This window comes from Prionailurus viverrinus, chromosome B1, assembly GCF_022837055.1.
Source record: "Prionailurus viverrinus isolate Anna chromosome B1, UM_Priviv_1.0, whole genome shotgun sequence".
NCBI classification, from domain to species: domain Eukaryota; kingdom Metazoa; phylum Chordata; class Mammalia; order Carnivora; family Felidae; genus Prionailurus; species Prionailurus viverrinus.
In genome coordinates, this window is record NC_062564.1 from 199,918,507 (window position 1) to 199,936,850 (window position 18,344).

The 18,344-nt window shown below is 51.1% G+C and overlaps 1 protein-coding gene across 1 annotated transcript; it reads right to left on the minus strand.

Annotated features, from left to right (window-relative positions):
* Positions 1-6,755: 6,755 nt before the first annotated feature.
* Positions 6,756-18,007, minus strand: TMEM128 (transmembrane protein 128). The gene is made up of 5 exons (XM_047857656.1): positions 17,858-18,007; positions 15,865-16,006; positions 12,007-12,165; positions 8,828-8,936; positions 6,756-7,388 (listed from the first exon to the last, which is right to left on the minus strand). The coding sequence occupies exons 1-4, from the start codon at positions 17,952-17,954 to the stop codon at positions 8,837-8,839; spliced, it is 498 nt and encodes a 165-aa protein (XP_047713612.1). The 5' UTR covers positions 17,955-18,007; the 3' UTR covers positions 6,756-7,388; positions 8,828-8,836.
* Positions 18,008-18,344: the final 337 nt, after the last annotated feature.

Here is an 18,344-nt window from a genome sequence, read left to right on the forward strand (position 1 = left end):
GAGCCAGTTCACAGACCCAGGGTCCTCGAAGGAAGAGGGGGGCGGGTCTCCTTGACAAAAGCCTTGCAACATTGCCATAAACATCCTGGGAATAGGAGTGCCTGGGTGGCTCAGTCGGTTGAGCGTCTGACTTCGGTTCCCGTCCTGATCTCACGGTTCGTGAGTTTGAGCCCCGCGTCGGGCTCCGTGCTGACAGCTCGGAGCCCAGAGCCTGCTTCGGATTCTGTGCCTCCCTCTCTCTCTCTGCCCCTCCCCCGCTCGTGCTCTGCCTCTCTTTCTCTCTCTCAAAATAAGTACATTAAAAAAATTTTTTTAAATAAATAAGTGTTAAAAAAAAAAAAAGGAGAAGCAGCAGCAGTGTGGTGTGGAACTCCTTGACCGTATAAATGCCAGCAGAAGCATCATGGGAAGGAAAAGGCAAACTCCTCTTCAGAGTATGCGTCTCATCCAGGGAGGACAAGTCCCCCCACTCCCTTCATGATGGAAGGGGTCTGATAGAGTCGAACCTAATTGCTTATCCAACTTGCTGGCGTGTGGCAACCATTTTTGTCGTGCTCTTGGGTCTGTGGGTCAGGATCTACAGAGGACACGGCGGGCGTTGCTTTTCGTCCCAGGTCTACAATGTCCAGGGCCTCAGCAGGAGAGATGAGAACGGCTGGGGCGTGACTCAGTGGCCAGGGCTTGGAATCTCTGCAGATTCCCTCATTCACATTCTGGTGCCCCAGGGACCCAAAGCCTGGGCTCAGCTGGGTTCCCACACGTGCCCTCTTTCTGCAGCTTGAACCTCCCACAGCCTTCCATCTGAGCCTCGAGAGGGGGCCTCCCAGGAGGGAACATCTGGACAGCAAGCATCCCAGGAGCCCCAGCAGGAGCTGAATGGTCTCTACGACTTAGCCTTAGAAGCCACACTAAGGCGTCATTTACGGCATATTCTGTTGGTGAAGGCGGTCATGAGCCCATCCAGGTTCAAGGGAAGGGAGAAGTGGCAAAAATTCAGAGCCCCTTCTCATTCCAGAAGGTTCTGCACGCAGCGTATGTCAACCGGGGGTCAGCCTTGGGGAAGGACTTCTACGTTGCTGAGCGTGTGCACAGCCCTCCATGTTGCACCCTGTACATGGGCCCGTGGAGGAAACGCTGGGTGGCTAGGCAGAGGCTGACAGACACCAACAGAACATGCTCTCTTACCCCCTCCCCTGCAGGCGGTGCCCCTGGTGAACACTCACGTGACTCATGTTTCACACTCTGAATCCATGCTGACGGGCCCCTCCACATATTATTCCCCAAACCTCCTTGTCAGTAAGTTTCCAATTCTTTTCTTTCCAAGTCACTGACCATCCAGCCACGCTGGGAGTCTGTTAGCAACCATCCACGAGTTCATGTCCATTTGTACTCCGGCCATCTCTCAATCCGGCCAAAGTGGCCAAGCAAATGTACCCCTCAAACATTGAGCCCACTGGGAAGATCTTCCTTCACAGCCTTTCCTTCAGGGTCACCTCTGGGTGGGGCTGTAAGGCTGCAGCCGTCTACGTGGGGGGGACAGCGTATCGTGATGGCTGTTGCCGTCCTATCATGCAGAACCACCCGGAAACTAAGCTGGAGCTTTTTCTCCGCCACTCATGAGAAGCTCCCCAAGGGACTGCAGGTGTAGATTAACAGAGACAGTGCAGGGGCGCCTGGGCGGCTCAGTCGGTTGAGCATCTGACTTCGGCTCAGGTCATGACCTCACATTTCGTGAGTTCGAGCCCCGAATCGGACTCACTGCTGTTGTCAGCACAGAGCCCACTTTGGATCCTCTGCCCCCCCCCCCACCTCTGCCCCCCAGCCTCTGCTTGTGCACTCTCTCAAAAATAATTTTAAAAAATTAAAAAAAAATTTTTATGTTTATTCATTTTTGAAAGAGAGAAACAGAGCGCAAGCGGGCGTGGGCGGAGAGAGAGGAAGACACAGAATCTGAAGCAGGCTCCAGGCTCCGAGCTGTCACCACAGAGCCCGATGCAGGGCTCGAAGTCACGAACCGCGAGATCATGACCTGAGCCGAAGTTGCTTGCTCAACTGACTGAGCCACCCAGGCGCCCCACATTAAAAACAAAAAAAAAAATTTTTAAAAGGAGACAGTATGTAGCAAAAATTGATCTCAAAGGCCCCTGAGCCACCTGTACATGCAAATGACTCATGGTTTCCAGTTCACGTTCAAGCTTATATACCATTTCTACTCAGCAATGCATCACTGTGGGGCATGCCCAGCCTTGCTCTTGGTGGATCAGATGACATCCAGTTCATGCCATAGGTAGGTGTCCATTTCTCAAGACCTGGTCGTTCCCTGTCAGGCCCTGACTCTGGTGGATGAAATTTCCCAGACTGAGAAGTCACCCGGCTCGGATACTTTGCCCACAATTAAGTCCTGAGCCTGATCCTTCCCTGGGTCTACCCTGTAGCTCGAGGAGGTAAAGATTTCTTTAAATGCAGCCGCAGAGATGACCTCTCATTCTTTGCAAACTGTTCTTGCGGAAACACCTCCAGCTCAGACACAAGGGGAAGACGGTGCAAAATGAAGAACCCTCAGGAGCTCAGACCTTTTCTGGGCAGGAAGCAGGCTGAGAAAGCTGGATTCCAAACTGTTTTCTTCCAGAAAAGAATGACACGGAGGGCGAATAGAGCCCAGAGGGTAGAGCCTGACACCTTGTCAGAGACCTAGGAGGCAGCACTGGTCCCTAAGCAAGAGAGGGGGACCCGCGCCCAGCTGGATTTCTGTGGACTAGCGACTGTGTGCCTCGTTCCCCGCTTTTCGAATGTTACTGCGCGTACGTGTGCCTGCCTCACCGCTGTATGTTCGGTGTGCGATCGACAGGCAACTCGCCTGTGAGGGTGGTCAGCTCGAGGCCCCCGCACTGCTCTTGATTCAGATGATGAGATCCTGGAGCCCAAGCCTGTGTCTGATGCTGGAACAGGATGGGGCTTCCGGGATTGGGACTTTCACGTGTGGGAGGAACAGAGAGAATTTGTGGCCAGAGACTGTGGCGGTTTTAACACCCGGCTCACACGTTCCTTGACCCTCCTCCTTTAGGATGAGGGGAAGGTATGTCCCCTTGAATCTGGGGTCTGTAACTACTTGGACAGTTTCTGAGCCCATGCTCTAAGTGGGGGCTTCCTGTCTCGGGGACACAGCGGTGGGCAGAGCGATGCCCCCAAAGGGGTCCACACCCTGCTCCCGGGAAGCTACCAACAACGCTGCGTTGCACGGCAAGAGGAACACTGATGGCAGATTAAGGACTTTAAAATAGGGAGAGCAGCCGGGGTTGCCCAGGTGAGCCTGGCGTGATCACACGGGCCCCCCGAAAGCAGAAGCGGAAGGCAGAAGAGCGGATCTGGGCAATATGACAATGACGAGGAGGCAGGACAGGTGCGGCTTTGAGAGGAGGAAGAGCGCCACGAGGCGAGAAATGCAGCTGCCTCTAGAAGCTGGGAACGGCCCTCGCTGACAGCCAGCTCGGCATGGGGAGCTCTGTCCTCGGACCGTGAGGAATTGAATTCTGCTGCCCGCCTGACAGCACGGGAAATGGACTCCCCTCCTGGAGCCTCCAGAAAGGACCACAGCCCCGCCCGCACCCGTGAGCCCCACTGCAGACCTCAAACTACGGAACCGCGAGATAATCCATGTCTGTTGTTTTAGCTGCTGTCTGCGGCAGCTCGTTACAGCAGCTACCGACACCTACACAAAAGCTTTGGACCTGAGCGACTCTGCGGAGAGGACACCCAAACTGCCCACCACCCCCAGCCCCCCGGGAGAGACCCTGTGTGGAGAGAAATCAGCAGCCAGCACCACCTCGCCGGCCCAGAGGGAACCGCCTTGGAAGGGGACCACCAGCCTGCCGGCTGGGCCACCCCATGTGGGGAGGAAACAGGTTGTCCCTGCAAATTCCTGTCCAAATTTCAGACACACGAACAAGACCACGGTGGCGGTGGTTTTAAGCCTAAACGTGTCTTGTGATTTGTTACGCGGATGAGGGGAACACACGCATGTGGGGGTGAGGCCAGGAGGTGAGACGTGGCCCGGGAGTGCCAGGCCTTTTGTGCTGGCCGCGGTGACAGGGATGAAGGGATTATGAGAAGAGTCCGGATGGCCCTGATGGTGTTCAGGTGAGTGCCGGGGGACAGCGGGGGAGCAGTGGCTGAGTTGGGGGGTCACTCCTGCCACTGGAGGTGTGTAGGCTGGGGGGCACCCAGCTCCTGAGGTCCTCTTTGACTCCTCTTTACTGTAAACACAAGGCAACGTTCTAACACTCTTTTGCAAAAGTGTGGCCTAATACACCTTTTTCAAAAAGGAGCACGACCGGAGAGCGTGGGCAGAGAGAGCTCTTTGGTGGAGTTTTGCCATCGGGGCGGGGTGGGGGGCAAAGAAAACGGCCAGTAAGTGGAGAGGCATGAGGGAACCCGACTTGGGGGGGTGTGTTCGAAGATGGGAAACACGGCAATAGATCTGTGTGCACGTGGGAAGGATGCATCTCAGGGCACGACGAACACGCCCGCAGTGAGGTTCTGAAAGGTTTGCAAAAGCTGCGGTTAACACCAAAATCCAGGCGCTCACGCTGCTTTAGAAATAAAGCAGCCATACGTCCCACTTCTGCCCAAATGGGGAAACCATGGTCCTCGGCTTGGGGGCTGAATCTGACACTCGGCTGAGGAGGGTGTGCGGCCCCCACCAACTGCCCCACCTTCCCTCGGCCCAGAACCCTGCAACGCCTGCCTCTTTGGACTCAGTCCTCAGTGCGTGCAAAATACTCCTGCTGCTGATTCCTTTAGTTTTGATGAATCCCATGGGCCTAGAATCCACCAGACTCTTTCCCACCTCGAGGAATACTGTGCTTGAATCGGTCTTTCAAGAGAAAAATGTTTTTAAGTGGAGGCATTTATCTGGACTGGGACTGCAGAGGGCACCTAATAACTTCTGTCACCTGGCCCCAGCCTGTCCCCCCACATTAGCCCACCTGCAGACACTTTGCAACTTTCCCTAGTCCCTTCCAGTGCCTGGCTGCTGCTGAAGAGAGCTTTTACGACCAAAGAGCCCCGACACAGCCAGGGTCTTAAATCCCTTTAGTCTCTTAGAAAGACCACTGTCCCCCGAGCTGGGTCCCAGACATAGACTGGGGGGTCGGGGGGAGTCCCAGTCTGGTTTCTATCCTAGTGAGCGAAGTTAGATCCCTTGATCTTTCTGTTCCCTGCCGATTCGAAGGCTCCAGCTTCTGCAGAGAGATCTCTCCCCAGACCGACTGGAACAGGGGAGTTCTCGACCCGGGGCCGCACGCAGGAATCGCCTGGAGAACTCTTCCTGTGGAACAGCCCTGCTCCCCAACCACACCACCACCTCTGAGGAGCGGGCCTGGGCATCCGGGGTGCAAGCAGGTAGGAGACTTGGGCTTGAGGCTTGGGATGGCCGAAGTCAGGTACAGCTTTAAGAGCACGCACCTGCCTCTACCATATCGTTGGCCGTCGGGGTGGGGACTTACAAGTGCTCATTTAGTCTTGACTCTGAAGGGTGGTGCTCCTCCCACAGGATGGCCTGATATCATTTGTACTTATTTAGCAGTTACAGTAACAGGGACAGACCCCTAAATAACACACGTGGCAGTTACTTAACAGAAACAGGGACCACACATGATCCTGTTTCAAAAAACTTATTGAAAGGTCTCTTTGCAAGTAACAGCGTAATCTTCCCGTCTTCTTGGCCACAGCGTCAGCGTTTGGCTCTCTGGGTTCTGACAAACCAGTGTCCAGAAATGCACAGCCTTAGCTTTCTATCCAAATGGAACTATGCTCTGCAATAAAAGATGGGGTGGGGGTGGATGGGGTGTCTGGGTGGCTCAGTTGGTTAAGCACCAGACTCCAGCTCAGGTCATGATCTCATGTCTCGTCTTGTCTTGTCTCATGTGAGTTTGAGCCCCGTGTCAGGCTCTGTGCTGACAGCTCAGAGCCTGGAGCCTGCTTCGGATTCTGTGTCTCCTTCTCTCCCTGTTCCTCCCCTGCTTGCTCGCTCGCTCTCCAAAATAAATAAACATTAAAAAAATTTAAGATGGGGGGTGCCTGGGTGGCTCAGTCGGTTGAGCGTCCGACTTCAGCTCAGGTCATGATCTCACGGTCTGTGAGTTCGAGCCCCGCGTCGGGCTCTGTGCCGACAGCTCAGAGCCTGGAGCCTGCTTCAGATTCTGTGTCTCCCTCTCTCTCTGACCCTCCCCTGTTCATGCTCTGTCTCTCTCTGTCTCAAAAACTAAATAAGTATTTTAAAAAATACTAATAAAAAAATAAAAAAATAAATTAAAAAAAATTTAAGATGGGATGGCGGGGGGGGGGGGGGGGGGGGGGGGGCCCTGACCTTGCTCCTTACTTGTGAGGAAGCCCTCACGTGTGTGTACACAGGCTGGGCATGATTCTGCCTGCTGGTCACGCCTGCCTCATCCCATCCCTGATCCTGGATCTACGTGGTCTTTCTTTCTCTCTCCATTACCATGAATGGAGTGAGCACCTACGTGTACCAGGCACTGTGGCGGGTGTTTTGTAAACATTAGCCCACATCTTTGTCGGGGAGATGATAATCAACACCACAAAGCCCGTGCCAGTGAGGTTTAAGGCGAATGTAGTTGCATATGAAAGCGTCTGTCTTCCTGAGGTCTCCGAAGAGCAGAGCAGACTTACACGGTTAATGCAAAGTGCTAACAGCTGAAACCAAACGTCCCAAAGTCTGCAGTAACAAAACCCACAGGAAAGTTATAAAAATATTTTATTTAAATGTTAAGGAAAAAGTACGTGTACTTAAAAATGAGTAAAAGTGCCCATGTTGAACAAATGCTAGAAACCCAGTAAGTTACACATGATAAAATCTAAAGTGGCAGGAACACATAAAATGCTTTCAAGTGGTCCTGTCACCTAACAAAACTATTATAAAAATGAGATCGCAATTGCAGAAGCTGGGTCAAAGGCACATGACATGATCATTCCTACATATACACACACCCAGTGATCGCATACGAGCAAAGGGCGAACAACTCTGCAATTTGGGGAGGACACCATGTACCTATAACGAAACTCTGCTTAAATGTTTACACCAATACTTTCTCCGACGATTCATCAGATTGACGCCACAAACTAATTATTTCTATTTTGAACAGAACATTTCTATTCTGAGTGTGAAAAACTCAGTAATCACTTGAGTGTGAGGACAGACAAACGAAATCGAATTTATTCAGACTTCAACCAGACTGCAACGTTATAGTTTTTCCGAGGAAACCACTCACTTCCTAGATACGAGGACACGTTGTAGCACTTCTGTTACACCTGTGATGCTGCCAGCTGGCTGGGTGTTGAATCGTTCGCGTTGAAGTGACACGCTCTTACACCTGAAAGAAAGCCAGCATTTATATTCTGAGTGAGACAGTCTGTCTTTTAAGCAGCTGGATTTCCTGTTTAAAAAGCACAGTTCAGGGGTGCCTGGGTGGCTCAGTCGGTTAAGTGTCCGACTTCGGCTCAGGTCGTGATCTCGCGGTCCGTGAGTTCGAGCCCTGCGTCAGGCTCTGTGCTGACAGCTCAGGACCTGGAGCCTGTTTCAGATTCTGTGTCTCCCTCTGTCTCTGACCCTCCCTTGTTCATGCTCTCTCTCTCTTTGTCTCAAAAATAAATAAATGTTAAAAAAAAATTTAAAAAAAAAAGCACAGTTCAGTCCACATGCCTGTAACGCTCTCTGGCTCTCCATTACCAAAAACAAACTCACGTCAAGGGTCGAAAGCTCCTGAACATGCGTAAAAATTGAAAACTGAACGGCGGAAAACGTAACGGTATCAGGGCGGAGGGGAAAAGCAGGACACGGGGTCAGATGAGGCTCCGTCCTGCGGCGACATATGCTGACCCGGACAAAGGGAGAGACGCCAGGTGGCCCCGGACAGCACAGTGTGCAGAGGGGACTCTCCACCTCTGTGGGGCCACACACCTGCTAGTGACCATCTGCAGCCTGGCAGCGACGGGATTCTATCCGTCTCCCTTATTTGGGTACAGTGACTCCCCTTAGAACTCCAAAGGGAGCACAGGCGGTTGGCTGAAATGCACCCCAATCCTTTACTTAGGATGTTAACATCCACTTCTCTGGGCCTGTTTGCATGCCTGTAAACTGACACATGAAGAAGTTTTCCTCCCAGTTCTGAAGTCAGTTGTGTAAAGAGAGGGCCTATCTTGGCTTTTTCACCGTGTCCCTAAGCACAGAGGGAGTGCTCTCATGCATATTTATTTGATAAAGGAGTCGTCTGGTACTCGACAAACAGACCCCGCCGTGTAAGGCAGCAGGCCCAGGGAGGCAGTCGTCCGTGGGGAGAAAGAGATTCTGTAACTAACACGGAAGGAAAAGGCTGATGGGTCGTCCGTCAGATTTTTAGGAGGCAGCCAGAACGGGTCGTCCGTCAGATTTTTAGGAGGCAGCCAGAACAGGTGGAGTGGGTAAAAGTGCCCGTTCTTCCTACATTCCTGCCCCCTAACAGCAACCTAGCCAGTCGTCTGGTGTGTATCAGGTGATGGAAGCTGACCTGGGTAGAAAGTGACGTACTGTGGGAGCTTATCTACACCGTAAGGTGTAAATACGACATCTCTGAAGGGCGGGGTGTCTTACCCAGGAAACAGTCACGGAGAACTAAATTATGCAGAAGGGGAGGGGTCTCGGTCCCTTTCATCTCAGAGTCGAAGGAAGGCACAGTTGGTGAGTAGTCCCTCACTGCTGTGCCACCTGGAAACGGTCACCAAAGACACTGGTCCAGTGAGTTCAGTGTTAGAAAGGCCGTTCCAGAACTCTTACCTCTGGACATCACCCAAGGAGTGAGATCAGCATCACAACGCCCATGAACTGAGTGAACAACACCAGCGGGGTGAGGAAGGACCACACGTGCCACAGGGCAACGTTGAAGCTGAAAAGGATAAAACACACGCGGTTGGCCGCTCCAGCTGTAATCTACGCACGTACCCCGAGATCCCACTTTGAACTCCGTTTGGGAAAGTTCTCTTAGCCAGCAACTGTGTGTGTACGTCATGTTTCCCAGAGATGTGGTTTGGCCAGCACTGGAAATATCACAAACTCTTCAGAGAGCACTTGGGACCGAACCACTGAAGGTCCTCCCCTGAGAGCTGGCCCAACAGGAACCCAAGTCTCTCAAAGTCAGTGTCTGTGGCGGCACATCGACAACAATGGCTACAGCCTGCTTCCACGACCCGCACACTGTCAAACCATCAGAGTAAAGACACAGTTTCAAATAACTTTTTGTTAGAAACAGGATGAAAAACGTAATGACGTATAAGTTGCTATTAAATCTCCCTTTGAGAAAAACACTCTTCCTGTCACCAAGGTAAGAATAAGACAGCTTCTCAGTGCAAATGATCTTTATGGACTGAATTTGTAAGAGCAGAAATTAATTAAATAGTTACTGGTTTCACTATGTAATAGTTTTTTCAATGGAACTTTAAACAACGGAACTTTTTAAATCCTACTGTTCTAAAAAAATAACCTTTCCGGGGTGATCTCACTCTTACGATGTAAAACAGCACACCCGTGTACCCACATCACTGAAGGGTCAGTAATAACACAACACAAGGTGATACATGTCAATGCCCTCCAATTTCAATGACAGAAAATTAATCATAAAAAACATTCAATTAAATGGAATTGGCACAAAATATATGGTTTTTCCAAAATCCCAATGCAATTGACATAGAAAAAGGAAAAAAGCTAGAGGAATATATACAACATAGAAAGAACAGTTGTTCTCTCTGGCTGCAGGATCGTGGGGATTTATTTCCTTTGTGTTTTTCTGTAATTAACAGATTATTCTTCAGTGAGCAAGTATGCTTTCACACACATTAAAAAAAAAAAAATCAGTGTTTTTTTCATCGACTACCTATTAAGAAGAAGGATATGGGTTGTGACATTTTCCTGGTAGCAAAGCAGTAAGAACAACTGTAAGTCTAGCCACCAAAGGAGGGCAGGTTCAATAAACCCAGGTTTTGTCCCTGTGATGATAACTGTGTACAATTAAGAGTAATGAGGCACATCCAGGGGTGCCCGGCTGGCTCAGTCGGTAGAGCATGTGACTCTTAATCTCAGGGTCCTAGGTTCAAGCCCCATATTGGGCATGGAACCTACTTAAAAATAAAATAAAATAAAAATAAAGAGGCGCATTTTTTTGTACCAATATGGACGAATTACCAATGATACGGCTCCTTTAAAAAAAAATGGACAATCACTTTGGGAAAAAAAAATTTCAGCTGTTTACTGCAATTGGAGATACGTATAACCTATAAGCCAGCAGTTTCACCTCTAGAGACATGTATACACACGTGTGTGCACACATACCTCCACCAGACACGCGTGCACATGCGCATGAGACTCACACACAAGAATGTTAACAGCATCGTTAACAACAGCACCAAACTGGAAACGATCCAAATGCGATCAACAGTAGAAGCGACAAACGCATTCAGCGACGGGACGAAATGCTAACCAGCAACGAGCGGCTGTGATACACGGCTCGGGTCTAACGGGAGATGGGGTGAGGCAGGATGAGAGCGACACACTCGGCAGGAAGAAAAGCGAGGCTTTGCACACACTCTGTACAGCACCGTCTAAACTACAGCCCCGCTCGTGGGACACGTTTTCTTTCACAGTAAAGACAGCAGCTTTCTGTTTGTTCTGAAGTTTCGAGTGTGAGAACGACAAACAGGTAGCAGACATAACACTGCATGTAAACAGCCAAATGTAAAAGAATACGGAGTACCTGAATCCATTTCTATGAAGTTAAAAAAATAGCCAAAACAGGGGCGCCTGGGTGGCGCAGTCGGTTAAGCGTCCGACTTCAGCCAGGTCACGATCTCGCGCTCCTTGAGTTCGAGCCCCGCGTCGGGCTCTGGGCTGATGGCTCAGAGCCTGGAGCCTGTTTCCGATTCTGTGTCTCCCTCTCTCTCTGCCCCTCCCCCGTTCATGCTCTGTCTCTCTCTGTCCCAAAAATAAATAAACGTTGAAAAAAAAAAATTTTTTTTTAAAAAAATAGCCAACACAAAAACAGAATATTTAAGAGATGCCAAAGAAAGCAAGTCCCACGTGGGTCGGGACAGTGTCTGTCCATGGGCAGGAAGGAAAGCGCCCTGGCTGGGGCGGGGAGCGGGCAGAAAGGGATTACGGGGCTGGTGCGGTTCTCTTTCTTGACATGGGGGAGGGTTCGCCAGTGCAGTGGTGAACTCATTCAGCTGGACAACTTAAGTTGTTTCCACTTTCCGTATTACATTTCCCAATCAGCACGATGCAATTAATTAATTTTTAAATTTACATCCAAGTTAGCATATAGCGCTATAATGATTTCAGGAGTAGATTCCAGTGATTCATCCCCTACGTATCACGCCCAGTGCTCACCCCCACCAGTGTCCTCCCTAATGCTCCTTACGTATCCATTTAGCCCATCCCCCCACCCACAACCCCTCCAGCAACCCTCAGTTTATTCTCTGTATTTAAGAGTCTCTTATACTTGTCCCCCTCGTTTCACAATGCAAATGATTTCAAAAGCAAAACGCAGAATATATACATACAGCACGTCAACATTTGTGTTTTAAATAGCTAAATACGCGGGACACCTGGGCAGCTCCGTCAGTTAACCATCCGACTTCGGCTCAGGTCATGATCTCATGGCTCGTGGGTCGAGCTCTGTGCTGACAGCTCGGAGCCTGGAGCCTGCTTCGGATTCTGTGTCTCCCTCTCTCGCTTCCCCTCCCCCACTCACATTCTGTCTCTGAAAAATGAATAAACCTTAAAAAAAAAAAATAAAAAACCATAGCTAAATACGTAAAGAACGATCCTACTAGAAAGGGCCTCTGAGACTAGCAACGACAGGAGGCCATTTTCCCGTTTCTCCTTTTCTGTAAGCTTCGTGCCCCGTACATCGGCACCTGATCACAACACGCTTTATTCCCCTGGTTGTTGCAAAGTTAACTCACCAGACGCCGGCAGCAATAAAAGCGGCGGTTGTCACGGGTATCAAGGCTGGATACTTGACGTCGTAATCTTCAATCCCGCGGCACCACTCCAGATAGAGGATGCAGTAACACGCAAGCGACAGGCTGATCAGCAGGAGGGTGCCGCCAGCCACGAACCAGCTGCAGAGACCAAACGACACAAGGGTTGCCAGCAGACTTAGTGCCTCAGCGCGCGTCTGAAAAAAGGTTTTCACCGACAGCCTAAAAATCGATTGCTACGCAGATCAACTGGGCGAGGGGCCCAGAGGGGCCCACAGCTCCCCAACCCCCGCTTTCAGATGGCCTCTGTCGGGCGGGAGATGGGGTGGCACAGGACGGGGGCGGCAGGTGCAGCAGGAAGAAAGTGAGTCTCGAACAGCCGTGCACTCCCCACGCTCCACAAACCACCACCCGAAGCACAAGTCCACTCGTGGCTCCGCGTCTCCTTTCACGACACGGCAGCTTTCCGTCTCTTTCTGAAGTTTTGAGCGGGAGAGTAAGAAACGGGTGCCGTGAACTCCTCTAAGGTAAGGAGGCTTTCTGGGAGGACTGAAAATCAGATTGGAAGGTGGTTACCTCAAACTGCCTCTCGGAACAGATTTCTGAGTGAGACACCCATTTCTAGAATATTCCCAATCTCCCTCCAAGGGGCAGTGTCTTTTTCCTCACTTGGAATTCTACCCCAGTGCTGACTCAGTGTGGGTGAGGCGGGCCCTTGGCCCCTGCTGGTTGTGGGAGGAGGCCAGATTTGGGGGACGAAGCCCTGTTCCTGTCTCCCAACGTCTCCATTCTCTTTCGCTTCTTCATGGGGAGAAGACGGGCGTTCCATGCAGACGAGACAGGGGTCAGGGGGGTCTGGAACAGTCACAGTCACACAGGCACTGAGTACACTTCCAGCCATGGCAAGCTTCCAGGTTCCTTTAAGGCACCGAATGACACTGCAGTGCTGGGATCAGTATGAGAGGCGGGATAGCTCAGTGGTTGGAGCATGGCCTTCCAAATCTGCCTGTCTGGGTTTGAAGCTCAGCCCCAGCACGACTAGCTTTGTGGCTCTGAGCAAGTTACTTAACCTCAGGGTGTTCTGGAAACGTTACTAGGACCTCACAGAACAGCTGAGAAAATCACATAGCACTCTGAAAAGTGCTTCCCCATAGTGAGCAGCATTATTCCGCTGGTGTGATCGATGGAAAAAATACCTCTACGTTCCTCCTTCGGGGTCTTCAGAGGCCTCTCTTCTGCTACAGTGTCATTCTCAACAGGGGCGATGCTGCCCCCAAAGGGAAGAAATCCTCCTCCTCTTTCTGTATGCACAGAGAAACCCCCTGCAGGACTTTACGGGGTGGGTAGGAATGAAACGTCTCACGGAGGCTCCTCGGGAGGTGGCAACAAAGGTTGAGGAACACTGTGCCAGAGTCACGGTGACCTCCTTGCTCGGTCAGGATGCTTCCGTCTGTTCCAGGTTTTAACTCCACCTGGAACCCTGGTGCGGCTACTGCGTCCAGATATGGCAGAGGACAGAAGCAGCTGGAAAACCCGCCTGAACCAAAACGCGACTGCAAGTCAGAGGCCCTCCACCCTGGCATCGGAGTCCCTCGGCAAGGTTGCCAAGGGAAGCCATCTTGCCCCCGGTTTCCCAAATTCTGACTCGGTGGGTAACGAGGAAGAGCCTGGGTACCTGGGCTCGTGATTTCCGTTGTAGTTTTAACCAGCAACTCGGCTCACAGACATGAACAGGATTTTCTTAAAAACTGTGATTTCCAACCCATCGTGACGCTTCGCTTTGTTTGTTAACATAGACCTGTGTCTCCTATCTCTGAACATCGTCTTGCAGCCTTGCGTAGACTGGAAGAACCCTAATGCCTCGAGCTTCCGAACTTGGGGGCTAACGGCAGGGCAAGAGATGAGGAATCACTTCAGGTAGATTTGTACGGTGGCAGAAGGCAGCCCGCAATCCCTCTTGGGTACGGCCCTCGTCCGACGGCCGCTCAGACTCCCCACTGCTTACTGAGGCCCTTGGCAAGAATATAGTGCCACTCAAAATCCTCAGCCTTTGAGTATCCGTTCAGGTCTTTTGTCTCTAAGGTGATACTTTTCCGAGGCCAGGCCGGTGACTTCTGTGTCCTTCTCCTGCCCCACAGCCCCGGCTCTGCTACGGGACAGCGCGGGCTCCTGGGCGGCCCAGTGACTACGGCAGGTGCCCCCAACACCTCAGAGGTGTAACCAACTGTCCCTTAGCTCAGCATTTCCTTCAACTAGCGAGAACACTTAAAATAAGGAGACAAAGAGGGAAATCCTCCTCTCTCTCCTAAAACCTCCAAAAGGTCTGCCTCCCGAGGCTGGGCTGACTAGGTGCCCCTTCTAGGTGTCCCACGGCATCCTGGGCATATGCTTACAGCGCGCACCACATGACCCATTCACCCGTCTTGGCCTGAAAGGGGCTACTGGGGGGCTGGAAGTGTGCTTCCTTGATCACTGTCACCACAGCCGAACACGTCTCAGGCTCTCGTGTCGTATCTGAATAACGAAGAGGCCGCTGCTCCCGGCAGTGTGCAAAACAACTACTCATCCTCTTTTCCCAGCCCGGGCTCTACACCGACTGAGAGACACATAGGAGTTAGGCCGATGACGTCAACTGTCAGCTCTTTTACTGACGGAGCTGCAGGAAGGTGGCTTTGGTGACCAGACGTGCCACCAGGTTCCAAGTTGACATGAAAACCTAGAGACCCTCTCGGGTTGGGGCTGCCCCCAGAAATGACGGCACAGAAAGCCAGACCAGAATCTGGGCTTCCCACAGACAGCTGGCTCCCAAGAGAAAGAAGGTGCCTTCGACACGTGGCTGGTTCTTCATCCCAAACTCGGTCAGGGAAGGGGCAAGCAGGGTAAAGGGCAGGAAGACAGGAGTGTTTAAGGAAAGTTCTAGCTCCTGGCATTAAGGCAAGAGACGAATAGGCTTTTATGGAACAACTGAAACAAGTCCCATATGCCTCCTTTCTCCTGAATGCATGCTCTGTGCACCTCCCGGCTCTCCCTCCCGCAGTCAGCGTCCGAAGGCCTCTGAGGAGAAACTGTGCGTCACCCCCACGAAGACACGGGATCAAACGGTCCTATCCGCACCTTTCTAGCCCTGCTGGTCCCCGTGCTCGCATCCTGTGCAAACCACCGCTCCGAGTGCCAGCTCAAAGCTCACCAACGTCTCTCCCTCTTGGCTCTGCTGTGTGGGGGCCTCTAGAACACTCTTCAATATTCAGTGAGGACTCAGGTATGATTCACAACCTTGTCCCCCCCACCAGTTCCTGAGATTATACTGAAGAGATCTCAATCCTCATGAATGACAACGATTTGACATCAGGCCTCAAAGCTCCCGACTCCTCCTTCGAGTGACGTCAACCCTAATTCAATCACTCCCCGTAGTTACTTTGTTAGCTGTAACTATGCTCTGCAAACAAACTCTGAGGCCCTGTTCTCACCCGCCAGGGTCCTGGCTCCCTCCTCCCGGTGCTCCTGCACTGTCTTCAGACAGACTGTCAGAATCTTTCTTCTTCCATTTTTTACACATGGATTAGGTTCTTCTTAAATTCACTACCTTCCCCATCCTCCAACACACTTGTGCTGAAAGGCATACTGAAGTACTTTCCAGTTTCATCCGTTCGGCTGTACGTGTCCCAAGCACACACTCTCTTGGTCACTAGTGACCTGTGTGTCACTTTGTGTCACCAGTACCTCCAACACCGTGCCTGGCAGGAAGTAAGAGGTTTCTAAGCATTTGAAGAACGCAACTCACAAGACACTACGAGCGATGAGACGAGGGCGCTTAATTACGAAGCAATGAAGTTTTCTCACCTATTGGTGTGGAAGTTTTCTTTAACGGTTTTAAAGAAATCAACATAGTAGGTCACAACAATGGATGCCAGAATCCAGAATCCAGAATGGATGTTAAGTCTTGGAAGAGGTTTCTCCTTTCTCTCAACAGCGGTAGAGACTTCTGCAAATAAGGGAGATTTCAACTTATCAAATTACCGTAAATTTATGAGGAAAAAGAACACCTATTTTAAGCCAGATAAAATAATTTCCTAGAGCTTTCCCCAAACCAGATCCTCTCCAATTAGAGAACAGATTTCTTCTGTACAGCCACCAAAACACGTTGGTATTTGCAGAAATAATTAATAGGAACCTGCTATAAAACATATTCAGTATAGTCAACTTGTTCCCCCTAAACGAATTTAAAATCAAATTTACAATATTACCGCCTTTTGGAAAGAATGACACCATCTGGTAGTATAGGAATTTTAGTATCATGTTTCAAATATTGCCTAGGAAAGCAATTAGTCTTGTTAATTAAGAAAAATGGAGGGGCGCCTGGGTGGCGCAGTCGGTTGGGCGTCCGACTTCAGCCAGGTCACGATCTCGCGGTCCGGGAGTTCGAGCCCCGCGTCGGGCTCTGGGCTGATGGCTCAGAGCCTGGAGCCTGTTTCCGATTCTGTGTCTCCCTCTCTCTCTGCCCTTCCCCCGTTCATGCTCTGTCTCTCTCTGTCCCCAAAATAAATAAACGTTGAAAAAAAAAAAAAAATTTAAAAAAAAGAAAAATGGAGACAGCAGACATTAGAGCACAAAATGGACTTGTAACTTCCCCCAAATACTTTTAACTACATATTTTATTTCAAACAAACACAACCTTCTGAGGCAAGCAGACATTAGAGCACAAAATGGACTTGTAACTTCCCCCAAATACTTTTAACTACATATTTTATTTCAAACAAACACAACCTTCTGAGGCAACGGCAGGGCACAGCGGAGGTCTAGTCCTGATACAGCAGTGTCTAGACAGGTGATGGACAAATCAAATTTCTTCCAGCTGAGACCCAATCTGAAAGAATGGGTGGCTGGGGTTGGGTGTGACGAGTTATTTCTAACAAATTCCCCAGAGGAGTGACATGAACCCCCCTCTCTTAATTCTCGGGAGAACCTTTGGTATACATCTGAGACCCCCCACCTTGAACAAACCATCTGAATCCCCAGGACGCTTGTTCGTAATACAAATTCTGGGAGACAGCCTCAGAATTTGTAAATAAGAATGCCTGGGCATGATGTTTTCTGCGTTTATTTTTCAAAGGGTAGTTAAGTGCACGATTTGCAACATACAGGGCAGAAAAATCTAAAATGAACCCTCTTTCCCCTATCCTTAACTCTCGTTTCTCAACCCCAAAGCAACTACCAACACCAACTTCTATGAATTCTTTCATATTCTATGCATTTACAGGTGAACACACATCACACGTTACCAGGTCTGTACCCAAACGGTGGTACAGCGGACTTTGTCCTGCGCCTCCCTGTGAAAATCATCCCCATAGGGCGAAAAAAGTCTGCCTGCCGTGTCATGTAGGAGTACATCCAAATGTATTTAAGCAGCTCTCTGCTGATGGGCAATTAGACATTTTCAGTCGCTCGCCACTACGAGGAATGCTGAGGTTAAACACGGTGCACATACGTCCTCGTGTACTGGCACGAGTATGATGCTTTGGTAGATTCTTAGAAATACAACCGGATGGTATTTTTTATTTAAATGGAGAATGCCAAACAGGTGTCAAACCAGCTCTCCTGGGATTCCTGAAGCGCAGCTGGGATGAAGATGCGCGGGGCTACGCGATCACTAGGAATCTCTCAGGGACGCTAAATACCCGACTTGCAAAACGGCTTGGCAAGCCTTGAATAAACGAAACCTGGTCCCTCCTGTCAGGGCAGGGCTGCGGGAGGTCCGCGGGGCCGGCCGTTTCCGGGCGCCTCGACTCCGGACACCTCAGCGCAGCTCGGGGCGCGCCCGGGGGGAGCGCCTCACCCGGCCCGGCGTAGCCCTCGCTGTCCAGCGGGGCCTCGGTGTCCCGCGGGAACAGGTACCGCCGCCGGAGCTGCTCCCGGGCCCGCGACGCGTCCATCTTGGCAACGCCCAGAAGCGCGACGGAAGTGACGTAACGACCGGAACTTCCGCCATCGGCTCCCCGGCAGAGGTGCTCGCTGCTGTGAGGGGTGGAGCCTATGCAGTCCGAGATTTAGTTGGTGAGACTCTAGGGTAGGCTTGGCTTCTCGGCCTCAGTGCTCAAGTACGCAAACAGGATTTGAATTTGAAAACACTGAGCCTGGGCCCGGCGGAAGGTACCCCCAGCGGATTCCGACCTACGGAAGGCCAGGAGGACCAAGCTTCCAGAGGCCGCCGAATGTGTGCCGGGCCGGGGTGCGAGGCTGTGCGGTGCCTCCTGGTTCCCTTTGATCTCGGCGGACGGAGCCTCCCCTGGCTTCCCTGTGTCCAAACTTCGTAGTCTCCGGCT

What these genes read in the sequence shown, in the direction of transcription:
- TMEM128 (XM_047857656.1), bottom strand. Translation starts at nt 17,954, where the DNA reads ATGGACGCGTCGCGGGCCCGGGAGCAGCTCCGGCGGCGGTACCTGTTC. An exon ending in CGAGGGCTACGCCGGGCCGG is followed by an intron (nt 16,007 to 17,857) that starts GTGAGGCGCTCC and finishes CCTTATTTGCAG; the next exon opens with AAGTCTCTACCGCTGTTGAG. An exon ending in TTTATTGCTGCCGGCGTCTG is followed by an intron (nt 8,937 to 12,006) that starts GTGAGTTAACTT and finishes TATCCTTTTCAG; the next exon opens with CTTCAACGTTGCCCTGTGGC.